This window comes from Coregonus clupeaformis, unplaced genomic scaffold (assembly GCF_020615455.1).
Source record: "Coregonus clupeaformis isolate EN_2021a unplaced genomic scaffold, ASM2061545v1 scaf0596, whole genome shotgun sequence".
In the NCBI taxonomy this organism is placed as follows: domain Eukaryota; kingdom Metazoa; phylum Chordata; class Actinopteri; order Salmoniformes; family Salmonidae; genus Coregonus; species Coregonus clupeaformis.
Window position 1 is genome coordinate 141,109 of NW_025534051.1, and position 13,146 is coordinate 154,254.

Sequence of the window (13,146 nt, forward strand, 5' to 3'; positions counted from 1 at the left end):
TATCCATTCTCATATGAGAATGTTGCCAAGCTCCAGTGCACAGTTTAGCTTCAGTGAAAAACTGTCCCATGCTTGTAACCTCGGTCTACACTAGACTCTATATTCGGTCAAAACAGCCTCTCCCGTATGTGCTAGAGCTCTTATGAATTTTGATCATCATAGATCTTCAAGCCGATATGGACATTTGGGATCTACACTACTTAGTGAAAACATGATGATGTTTCTGGATATTTTGCTTCCATCAATAATTACATATCTACTGTGCATGGACAACCTCTCAGACTCCTTATGCAGGAGCTATAAAGTCCCAAGTTACCTGGGACATGATACAGCTGATCCTGGAATAAAGGTTGTTATGATTTTCTATTTACATTGAGGGATATTGAATTGAGAAATGGGACCAGGCTAGGAATCACTGTGATGACATGATCAGTATGGGATGATTCCTGGTGCTAAATCTTTCATCTGTATTCAGCTATTTGAGTACACGAAGAGACATCCACTGGATTGATCATTAAGGTAAGGATTCATGTTTGAAATTGTAATGTTATTGAGCTTGGTAAAACTATTTGAAAACAAATCTTAAACTCCCACTGTAAGATTGTTCATAGTTTATAACAAATCAATAGAAATGTAATCTATCTTACTAAAAAGAGTTACAAAAAATTATGATAAACAATTGAATAGTTACATTAAATGATGGATAATTTGTATGATACTGTAGAGGTTGATATTTCTTTTTAAATTCTGTCAACTAGTGCCATTCATGGACCAGTGAGCTTAGTGGAGGAGAGGTTTTTGTACAACCTCCTCATCTGTTTAAATCACTGTGGTACATGTTTGGGCAAAGGACCAAACTGATCATTAAGAGTAAGTTGCAAAGAATTTCTACAATGTTTCTAATCAATAGACTATACTGTTTATAGACATTTCTGTTATTACTATTTTTTTAAAATAATTAAATAATAAGTTAATAAGTTAAACTGACTTTTTGAAATGACTAGTGAAACCCTGGGATTATTGTAAGTGGAACCATCATGGTGTAATTATGAACAGATATTTTACTGTAACAAACAACAACTAATTTAATTAAAAACAAGAGTTTATTATTCTTTCAGAGACATTTTTATTTTGATATTGCCCTCTCTATGCTGCTGAATTTGAATGGGTCCATCAAAACACTGCAGTTGTGTAGACTGCTTAATGATTTTCTTTTTTTAATCAATTTCATAAATCTAATGTTTTGGTAACACTTTGTATTTCATCCTATCATATAATAACTTTTGTGAAGCCTTCATAAATGCTTATACATGCTTTATAAATTATTATAAATGTTCTAAATTATTATGGAATGGAAGGCTTTTAATGCTTATAAATGTTTACACATTTATTCATGATAGTTATTATAATAAAGTCTTACCAATATTTCTGTTAATAATTATGTTGTATTTTACAAATTTACAAAATATATTTTATTATTATGTAAATCAAGAATACATATATTCATATTGTCTATCTGCATGTATACATATTTCATTCTGTTTATGCTGGAGGCTACGAAAATACTAAGGGGGGAGGGGGGGGTTCTACTAAGCTAACATATGGAATTGTTTTAAGATGGTCATACCATGGATCATTTAGCTATTTGATATTGAATTTTAGGACCCCTGTAGGTATCAACATTTTAAATGTTTTATTATTTGATAAAATATCAAATTTGGCCTTTACTACTATAGCCCATAAAAACACATTGAATAACACATTCATAAATGGCAAAACAACAAATAAATAATAAGGAATAAGGTTTTGAAGTGTCTGTCCTATATCTAGAAGATAAGAAAGCTCAGGAAATATATAAATATTTTTTGGAAACCCCTTTTATTTGTTGGCACAAAACTACTTGAATACTTATATTTTTTTAAATATCCGGTACCGGGTTACCTTCAGACGAGTCCCGTGACACTAGTCAGGGTCGGAGAGCAAAACGGAGAACACCATCATCTTCGTGCGTGGGAGTCTCCCCTTTCCAAAGAGTGGTTAAACCGTTCGGGTGCTACAAACATTTTCGTGAGAAGACTGATTTTCGGGAGGTCTCCTGGTCTGACAAACAGCGATGTAGCTCTGCCACTTTCCACCGCAGATGCGGAAGGCCAACATAGGCGGATGCGGTGGATTGAGACGCAGCCCATACAAAATAACAGATATCTCTAGCTTAAACAGACGGATTTTGATGGGGATGTTTTATTACGTTAATTAATTAATTAAATACATGCTAGTTTGATTTTCAGGTTGTATAATGTCTTACCTTTTTTATTTAGAGAGAATTGTAAAAAACAAACAAACAAAAAACATAATGTAGTATATTCCCAGATGCTGATGGTTGGATTTCCATTTATTCATTAATATGTTTTCCACAGGTCGTGCCACATCCGCCCCTCAGGTCGGTGTGTTTGCCCCAACTGGTAAGGACCAGAACTGGTGGTCAGACCACGCTGCTCTGTCTGATCAACAACTTCTACCCTGATCAAGTCACTGTGAGCTGGACAATGGATGGGAAGGGTGTCTCCGGAGACCAACAGGACAGCCAGTCCGTACGTAGCCCTGATGGGACTTACAGCACAAGCAGCACTCGTACTTTACACCGCTCCACCTGGGAGTCTGGAGAGAAGTACGTCTGCCAGGTCCAGCATGAGAGCCAGACTGAACCCATCACTGGAACCCTTCTGAGGAACCAGTGTGTGATGGAGGAGTAGCATCTCTATCTCTATACTTTCATGAAGTGTAGACATACAGCTGGTGTTTTCACTTCTGCTTTTCAATAGAATGGTTCTGTTACTATAGCTATAAGTGAATTTGATTACTTTGACTACAACTAACAATGTTTCACTTCAGTAGTCTATTTGAGAATAAATTGAGAGATCATATTTCAATAAAGTGTGTTTGTTGTAATTACTGTTTCGTCTGAAAATGAAAGTTATTAAGAGGCATTTCTCTATTTTCACTTACATTAAATTAAACGTTAACACACTAATGAATCATTACAATCTATGATGAAATGAAATGGTGTACATTTGTTAGATAGTATCGTCTTTGCTTGACAATAAACATTTCATTAAAAAAAGATAAATGCCTCAGCGTTACTATTTGATGGGCTGTTTGATTAGCTTATCGAGACAAGTGGGAATGCTGGCATGAAACAGGTTCTACTTTATTGCTCATGATTGCGACACATACCACAAAGCCACATTTATATTTATTTTGGGCATTCTTCAGGTTGTCAAGTAGGCTTATAATAAAACAACAAAAACACAGCATTATGAAAAAGGACCAAAAAAGTTGTATTTTTCACAGACATTTGTTTTTCCTTTCAGAATTGATGTACAGCAAGAGCCTCTCCTTATGGCAAGACATGAAATCAAGAACATGAAATCAACATATAGAATACCGTACAGTTTTGTCCTTGAATGTCCTTCACTGTGTGTCCACCCAACACCATACCTCATTCTCCCGTTGAATGCTCTGTCAAAAAAGATTGGTCATAGAAAATATATAAGCCACCGGCATCTGCAATCCAATGTTGACAAAGTGCCACTTACCCATCCCCAAAGCTCCTAAAACCATCCCTGCTGTAGTCCCTATCGTACCTGCCCATGTGGACCACCCCACTGCCACTGCTGCTGTTGCCCCAACAGACACCCCTGCTGCGCCTACCACCCCTAACAGTGCCCCTGAGGTCCCTCCCGCTCCCAGCACCACAGGGGAAGAGACCCTCACTACTATCAGAATGACCACTGCCAACCCAGCTGATCCTGCTATAACCCTCCCTTTATCTTCCCCCTGTTATGATTTAACTGGATAGAACCCAAATGCAGACAAGTACACCAAGCCAGAGAAGTTTTAACAGGTTTATTATAATGTTCAATAGTCCAGGTTTCCAATAAATGGGGAAGAGCAAGTCCAGGTTACAGGGAGGGTACAGATCCAGGTCAGGGCAGGTGTGGTACCGTAATGTCCTAGTGTCCGCGGTGAGTCCAAAGGAGAGGCCCGATAGTGGAGAGCAGGATGGTGGTGGCAGGAGTGAAGCGGAGGCAGGAGTCAGGTTCCAAATATCTGTGGCACAGGAGAAAAAGTAAATAAACAGTCCAAAAAAACACAAGAGCGAAAACAGACAGGTTGAGTCGGCAGCGAGACTAACATGGTTGTCTTGACTTTGATCTGACGATGAGTGGAAAGTTTGACCGGGTCTTAAAGGCTGAGGTGATTATGGTGAATGAGCTGCAGCTGGAACCCTGACTCCCGCACACCAGACTTCACTCCTGCAATCAAGGACAGACAGAGGGGAGGGGGAGAGCAGAGAGAGAGCTACCTAGCAGCAGTAGGCCTAACAGTACCCCCCTCTACGGACGCCACCTGGCGGCCGACAGGGTTTATCAGGATGTAACCTATGAAACTCACGAACCAGAGCAGGATCCACAATGAAGCTCCTGGGCACCCAGGAACGTTCCTCAGGACCATAACCCTCCCAATCCACCAGGTACTGGAAACCACGACCCCGGCGGCGAACATCCAGAAGTCGCCGGACAGTGTAGACCGGACCCCCACCCACGATCTTGGGCGGAGGAGGGGGACGAGAGGGCGGGCACAAAGGGCTAACCGACACAGGCTTAATCTGGGAAACATGAAAGGTGGAATGAACCCGTAGGGAGGCAGGAAGCTGTAGCTTAACCGCGCAGGGGTTAACAATAGACAGTATCTTGAACGGTCCTATAAAACGAGGCGCCATCTTCTTCGACTCCACCTTCAATGGAAGGTCCCGTGACTTCAGCCATACCTCTTGACCAGGAGAGTAACCGGGAGCCTGGGACCGGTGACGGTTGGCTTGCCTCTGCATGTACGCGAAGCTCGGGACAGAGCTACCCTGGCCTTCCTCCAGACCTTGCAGCAGCGGCGCATGTGGGACTGCACCGAGGGTACCGCAAGTTCCCTCTCTTGGGAAGGGAACAGGGGAGGTTGATAACCCAGAGCACACAGAAAAGGAGACAAACCAGAGGAAGCGTTAGTCAAGGTGTTATGAGCATATTCCACCCAGGGGAGCATGGAGCTCCATGACCCAGGGGTTAGACCCAGTGACACAGCGAAGTGCGGTCTCCATCTCCTGGTTCGCTCTCTCGGCTTGCCCGTTGGTCTGGGGGTGATATCCAGAGGACAGGCTGGATGTAATGCCCAAAGCTTTACAGAAAGCTTTCCACACCTGGGAGACAAACTGGGGACCCCTGTCAGAGACAATATCCGTGGGTAGACCATGAGAGCGGAACACATGTTCAACCAAAATATCAGCCGTCTCTCTGGCAGTGGGCAGTTTAGGTAGGGCCAAAAAATGAGCGAACTTAGAAAAACGATCAATCACCGTAAGAATGACAGTCTTACCAGATGAGGGGGGAAGTCCAGTGACAAAATCCATAGCGATATGCGACCAGGGCCGGCTGGGTATAGGTAGAGGTCGTAGATGACCAGCGCTGGCCTGGGTGGAGTTTTTACTTCGTGCACATACCGTACAAGCAGCAATGAAGGCTCGAGTGTCCGCCTCCATCGTGGCCCACCAGAACTTCCGTCGCACAAAGTCAAGGGTCCGCGAAACTCCAGGGTGACAGGTAAGGGGAGACGAGTGAGCCCACTGAAGTACCTGGGAGCGAGCAGACTCAGGGACAAACATCCGGTTAGGAGGACCCCTCCCAGGGTCAGCTTGATGATGTTGAGCCTGTCTAACAATCCCCTCGATGTCACATGTGATGACTGCAATACTGCAGGTAGGAGGCAAAATGGGTTCAGGGTTACTACCAGTATCAACAGCCGAATGAACACGAGACAGGGCGTCAGGCTTGACGTTGCGTGACCCAGGACGGTAAGACAGAGAAAAATTGAATCTCCCAAAAAATAGTGCCCACCTGGCTTGACGGGGGTTGAGCTGCTTCGCTGACTGGAGGTAAGCCAGATTCTTATGATCCGTCCAAACGATGAAGGGTTGTTCCGCCCCTCCAACCAATGTCGCCACTCCTCGAGAGCCAGCTTAACGGCGAGCAGTTCACGATTTCCAACATCATAATTCCTCTCTGCCTGAGAAAGTTTCCTTGAGAGAAAAGCACAGGGATGCAGTTTGTTATCTTCAGGAGAATGTTGTGACAACACTGCACCTACCCCAGTGTCGGATGCATCCACCTCCACGACAAACTGGCGGTCGGGGGTCCGGCTGCATCAGAATGGGAGCCGAGGCGAAGCGATGTTTCAGTTCTTCGAACGCTGATTCGGCCCCTTCATTCCAAGCGAACGGTCGTGAGATGGAGGTGAGAGCGGTGAGTGGCGCCGCAATGCGGCTGTAGTCCTTGATGAACCTCCTATAGAAGTTCGCAAACCCCAGGAATCGTTGAAGTTGTTTGCGGGTAGAGGGAGCTGGCCAGTCCGTGACAGCAGAGATCTTAGCTGGGTCCATCCGCAGCTCCCCCTGAGCTATGATGTAACCCAAAAAAGAGGTCTCAGACACGTGAAATTCACATTTCTCCATCTTCACAAACAGTTTGTTCTCCAACAACCTTTGCAACACCTGGCGCACATGCAGTTCATGTTCCTGGGAGGACTCTGAGAAAATCAAGATATCATCCAGATAGACAAAAACAAACCGATTCAACATGTCCCGAAGGACATCATTGACTAGTGCCTGAAAAACAGCAGGGGCATTAGACAACCCAAAAGGCATAACCCGATACTCAAAATGTCCCAAGGGTGTGTTGAAGGCAGTCTTCCATTCATCACCCTTACGAATGCGCACCAGGTGATACGCATTTCGTAGATCCAGTTTCGTAAAGATGGTAGCACCATGAAGGAGGGGAAAAGCAGAATTAATCAAAGGCAGAGAATACTTGTTCTTAATGGTGATGTTGTTAAGTCCACGGTAATCAATACAGGGTCTGAGGGTCTTATCCTTCTTAGCAACAAAAAAGAATCCCGCTCCTACAGGTGACGAGGAAGGACGCATAATACCTGCCGCCAAGGAGTCCCGAATGTAGTTCTCCATAGCCTCCGTCTCCGGCCGGGAGAGATTGTACAGGCGACTGCTGGGGAGCGGGGCTCCTGGCTGGAGGTCAATGGCGCAGTCGTAAGGCCGGTGAGGAGGAAGAGAAGTAGCTCTGTGTTTGCAGAAAACGGATGCCAGGTCATGATACACGTCAGGAACAGCAGAAAGATCCATGGACTCCAGTGGAGGTTGAGGCACAGTACTGGCAGGAGTCTGAGCAGAACACAAACAATTCACATGACAAAATGTGCTCCATGAAACAATGCTACCTGTCACCCAATCAATGTGTGGATTGTGTTTTATGAGCCAGGGGATACCAAGGACCAGGGGAGTCTGTGGGCAGTCGATAATATGGAATTGAATGTTCTCCTGATGATTTCCCGACACTCTAAGACAAACAGGAACAGTCTGATGGGTAATGCGGGTCAACAATTGTCCATTTAGACCCTTAGCCTGCAGCGGACAGTCCATAGGAACAGTCTCCAAATCCATTTGTTGAGCCCACTCTCTATCCAAAAGCTTTCGTCGGCACCAGAGTCAATCAGCGCACTAACAGAGAAATTCTGGAACTGCCACTGGAGGGATGCCTGGAGCAGAATGCGGGGAGAAGAGGAAGAATCCGCTGCTCGGCTCACCAAAACTTCTCCCATAAATGATGAGCCGGCCCTTTTCCCGGACGAACTGGGCAGGAAGGAACGAAATGACCAGCTTCTCCACAATACAGGCAGACCCGAGCCTGAATACGACGTGCACGCTCCTCTGAGGACAACCGTGCACGACCCACCTCCATGGCTCGGGTTCAGTGCTCCTCGTATCGACTCGGGAAGACACGGCTCTCTCCGTAGGGACGATGCAGGGAGGAGTTTGTTGATGACAGACAGGTTGCTTGGAACTAACACTCCTCTCCCGGCGGCGCTCCCGAATCCGATTATCCAACCTGATAGTGAGTGAAATAAGATTATCCAGCGTAGGCGATTCATCATATGACACCAATTCATCTTTTAAAGTCTCAGACAAAGCATTGATGAACACTCCTTGTAATGCCTCGTCATTCCAACCACTCACTGCTGCTAAAGTCCGAAACTCCACTGCCATCTCCGCCACACTACGAGCCCCCTGCCGAAGAGAAAACAACCGTTTAGCAGCCTCCTTGCCTCGTACGGGGTGGTCAAAACCTTCCTCATCTCCGTGGTGAAGGCCACGTAAGCGTTGCAAATGTCCGACTGACTCTCCCAGACCGCGGATCCCCAGGCACGAGCGGAACCGCTAGTAGAGTTGATAAGGTAGGCAATACGGGCTCTTTCTGAGGCGTAGGTGAGGGGCTGTTGTTCAAACACTAACGAGCATTGAGTCAAAAAATCGCCACAGGTTCCCATGTTCCCGTCATAGCGCTCTGGAGCAGGAACAAAAGGCTCTCTGATCTGGGCTGAAGGGGTAGTAAGGGCAGACACTTGATTGGTGAGTAATTGAACCTGATTAAGCAGCACCTGACTGTCCTCAGCAATCGTCTTAAACAGGGTATCATGTTGGCCAAGTAGAATGCCCTGATTGGCTATGGCAGTCCAAATTTGAGTGCACTCTGGGGTGGTATCCGAGCTACTGTCTGCTGGGTTCATGTTGGTCAGATCATACTGTTATGATTTAACTGGATAGAACCCAAATGCAGACAAGTACACCAAGCCAGAGAAGTTTTAACAGGTTTATTATAATGTTCAATAGTCCAGGTTTCCAATAAATGGGGAAGAGCAAGTCCAGGTTACAGGGAGGGTACAGATCCAGGTCAGGGCAGGTGTGGTACCGTAATGTCCTAGTGTCCGCGGTGAGTCCAAAGGAGAGGCCCGATAGTGGAGAGCAGGATGGTGGTGGCAGGAGTGAAGCGGAGGCAGGAGTCAGGTTCCAAATATCTGTGGCACAGGAGAAAAAGTAAATAAACAGTCCAAAAAACACAAGAGCGAAAACAGACAGGTTGAGTCGGCAGCGAGACTAACATGGTTGTCTTGACTTTGATCTGACGATGAGTGGAAAGTTTGACCGGGTCTTAAAGGCTGAGGTGATTATGGTGAATGAGCTGCAGCTGGAACCCTGACTCCCGCACACCAGACTTCACTCCTGCAATCAAGGACAGACAGAGGGGAGGGGGAGAGCAGAGAGAGAGCTACCTAGCAGCAGTAGGCCTAACACCCCCCTGCCCAAAGGGCCTCCTACGGTCGCCCCTAAGCCTAGCTGACATAGCTTTGACACAAAAAATCCTGCGCCCAAGGCCTCTAGAGAAGATCTGTGGTTCATCCGGGTGCTAATGTTCCCTCTTGATATATACTGACCAACCCTGCGCATTTTGATCGATTCCGACACCACTTCCTGCCCTGCGTGCACAGTGAGCACCGCTATGGCAAATGTGGCAAACATTCCCATGCACCCTGCGAACATCCAGAAGTTAACATTTGATGATTTCATGAACATGAAGGACATGAACAGGACCAAAGCTAAAAGGACCACAAACACAAACCGGTAGTCCCCGAATCCAAACACCCCAAATCCTGCTGTGATCATGGCGGTCATAGTCATGGGTATCCACCACCATTTTGTTGATCTGCTCTTGAATGGTCCTTTGCTCATTTACCTCCTCCATCCATTCTCTCCTCTTTCTCTCCATCTCCTCTCTCTCTCTGCGCTGTGCCTCCCAGGTTCCTCTGTGCTCCAGGTCCTCTGTCCTCTCTCCCTCCTTCTCCAATGTGACAATCCTCTGCTCCATCTCCACTGTCACTCTGTCTCTCTTCTTATCCTCCCTCGCCTCCATCTCTCTCAGCTCTCTCTCCCTGGCCTCCAGAGTGCTCTGTCCCAGGCGGACACAGGACTCTCCTTGTCTCCATTTGAACTTGAGAAGGAGGTGCAAAGCAAGTTTGAGCAGGGTGAATATGCTCAGTGCCCAGAGAAGTCCCACCATCCCTGAGTCCACCACGATTGCCTCAATCACTACGCCAAGTGTTGCTCCACTGGCTGTGGTCCCGAAAGCGCCAGCCAGTCCAACTGCGATCCACACAACCACAGATTCTGCCTGGGATGCTCCACCACCACTGCTCCTGGCACCCAGCAATATGGAAGCCATAGCCGCTGCGACTATGACCCCAGCCACCACTGAGGTCATGACTGTGGTTAGTGCCGTTGCTCCCAGGAGGGTACCCAGTCCCAAGGGCCCCACAGTCTGGACTCCGTCAGACACAGGCTTCAGCAGGGCCCCTGAGGTCATCACTGACATAGCCTCATTCACTGGCTCCTCGGTGGCCCCCAGCACACAGCCTCCCACCACTCCCAGGACAAAGCCCAGAGCTGCTTCCAACATGGGGCTCCTGGCCTCTGAAACACAGCAGGAAAAGAGAGAGTTACTGACATAAACACTGGATGTGGTATAACAGCTTTGTGGTATAGTTTCTATATATTGCCTAAAGATGTGTAATAAGTAAATATCGATGAAGTAAGTAAAGACATCTAATCATCCCTGATATTTAATTGTTGGCAATTTGAGTACATTAATCATATTCCTCTATTGTACTTACTGTATTGACAGTATTTAACTGTAGGCCTATGTATTTGTATTGTACTATGCAACTGAATGAAACCACCATTTGCCACTTCAACCGTGAAGTGCCTGTAGCAAGTGACTCTCAATAGACTTGCTGATCGGGTTTAACCAGCAGAGCTGCCAAGCATGGTGCTATGATATTTATATATTGTTCACATTGCTCACATGGTTCTAACTCTTGCAATACTAGGATTTAGCTCATGTTCAAGCACGTTACTGGATATACTGTAGATGTCCCAATGCCTTCTCTCTGAAGCAACAAAGTTGTTCTCCAATACTTGTTTGCCATAAGATGTCACAAAATAAGTACATGGTCAACATTATTCACAGTGTGCTGTCTGCACATGTATGTCAAGGCAAAACATGAGTTTCCATCTCATTGATAAATAGAATCAGCCAAACATGTCAATTCAAAACCACCTATCAAACAATTTGCCTCATATGCAAAGGTTGTTGCACACTACCTTATACAGCATAGGGAAATCATTCACCACCACCCCCACTATCTGAAATTAAAGGTTCAGTAAAATGCAGGTGACTTACTCAGCTTTGATGGAACCATGATGATACAGGAAGCTCAGTGAACAGTAGATGAGATCCCTCTTCTTCCAGAGATTACAGTGCAGCCTCTCCTCCAGCTCTTTGTTTCAGGTGAGCTCTGTCTGTGTGTGATACAGGTGAAAGTACTCCTCTGCTCCCTATTTGAGAGCCTGACCAGAACAGGATATACCCGTTACCTGTTTCACGAATTCTCCCTATCATTCTGTTCATACTAATCTCCATAATCTCTACTACATCAAATGAGTATCAACACTCACATGAGCATCGATGGTCTTCCTTTGTCTGGCATCTGACCTGACTCCTCCCTGTCCCTGTCCTGTCATTCATCCACACGCTACTGTCTTGTTTGGGGCAAGTTGAGTTGAACTATTATGTAGTTTGGTATGTGAAGGTAAAATAAGAGAAAGATATACACACATGCTAGTAATGTATTCATCTTTATTTATTAATTGCTTTCTTTAGTAGCGTGGAACCCCGTATTATCGGCATATTCAACAGCGTTTAAAAAATACATTAGCTTCAACAGTGTTATCTTGTGATCAAGCCATCAATGTTATGTGATTATTGGTGTCGTAAAAATTTTAGCTAACGGGTTAGCAATTAGCAAGTTTGACATTTCAGTTGAAATACTACTATTATCAGCTTTTTGATAAGCGGTTTAGCAAAAAAATACGTCCCGTATTATCGGCATACGGCCCCCAGTTATTGGCCACCTTACTATTCTGTTCAATTACAAGATATATCAGTTTAATTTTGTTCAAAAAAGAGACACCAACCACGTACCCAAAGTGTTTACTAGATAGTTGACTAGTTGGCTAGCCTTCCGGTAAAAAATAACTTGCCTGTCAACTTTTCATTACGTAGCCCGGTGCGCCCTCCTGTGGACTCTTAAAAAATGGTTCTTCACCAACATATTCAGTGTTGTAACCAAATAATGTGTCATCATTTGTTTTACAGATTCATCTTATATTTTGAGAAAGTATATAAATTGAATTCTAAAATATGAGTATTAATAATTTACATCAAAGAAAAACTTTAATTTCAGTTATGTGCATTGACCTAAACAATGAAAACACTGTTGGAGTTTGTTGCAGAGATGCACTTGGAAAGTAAAGGAAGAAATACACAAGATGGGTTCAATAAATATATATATTATATTTTAGACATTTCTTTTTTTGTACAAATAAATAATTTCATATGAACACAAACAAAACAAACAATTAAATCTCGACCTCCATCCCTATATTGTCAAAAAAAAAATCACAATAATAATCCAGCTCCACTGCTACCTCTTGATCCCACTGCACACACCTGCAGTGGAACCAGTGCTGACAGAAGTCACAGCACACCCATGGCACCTCGGATCTACACTCCTGAGTGGAGCTTGCAGGCGGATCATGCTCCACGCAGCGAGCACAGCAGGTGGTGTCTTCTTTTATAAAAAATAAAATAATAAAAATTGATTAATATGGTTTTGCAAAATGTAGAAGTTCTTCAGCAACAGTAGTAATTGATACAACTGAGAGAGAGAGAAAAACAGATGAAGTACCTGAGAGTGGTGCCATGGGTGGCGTGACCGACGTGACCGGTGGAGCTTTTCTCTTCCTTTTCTGTGCTGCAGTTTGAGAAAAAGTACTGTTAGACAGAGCATGTTTCATGAAAACCCTTTTCAACTTTTTTACATCAATACCTCTGGAGGAAGCTGCAGAGGTTTTGGAGGAGGTGGAGATGACTTGAGGGCTGGTGCTATGTACTGTAGATATGTAAAGAGAGATTATTTTTTTTACATTGCTGTTTTATAACAAACAGTAATTTTTTCGTAATTTAACATGTGTTTACCTGTGGAGGTGGCGGTATTCAAATTGCAGGGGGCAGGGACACCAGACGAGGCTGCTATGGTGGTGTGACCAGGGGAGACTGAGGAGGCAGTTGGTCC

General features: G+C 44.9%; 1 protein-coding gene across 1 annotated transcript; it reads right to left on the reverse strand.

Moving 5' to 3' along the window:
• Positions 1 to 9,255: 9,255 nt before the first annotated feature.
• Positions 9,256 to 11,356, reverse strand: LOC121585418. Its single transcript, XM_041901765.2, has 2 exons — positions 11,193 to 11,356; positions 9,256 to 10,423 (listed from the first exon to the last, which is right to left on the reverse strand). Exons 1-2 carry the CDS (start codon positions 11,209 to 11,211, stop codon positions 9,504 to 9,506), a joined length of 939 nt encoding a protein of 312 aa, XP_041757699.1. The 5' UTR covers positions 11,212 to 11,356; the 3' UTR covers positions 9,256 to 9,503.
• Between the last annotated feature and the right edge of the window lie 1,790 nt (positions 11,357 to 13,146).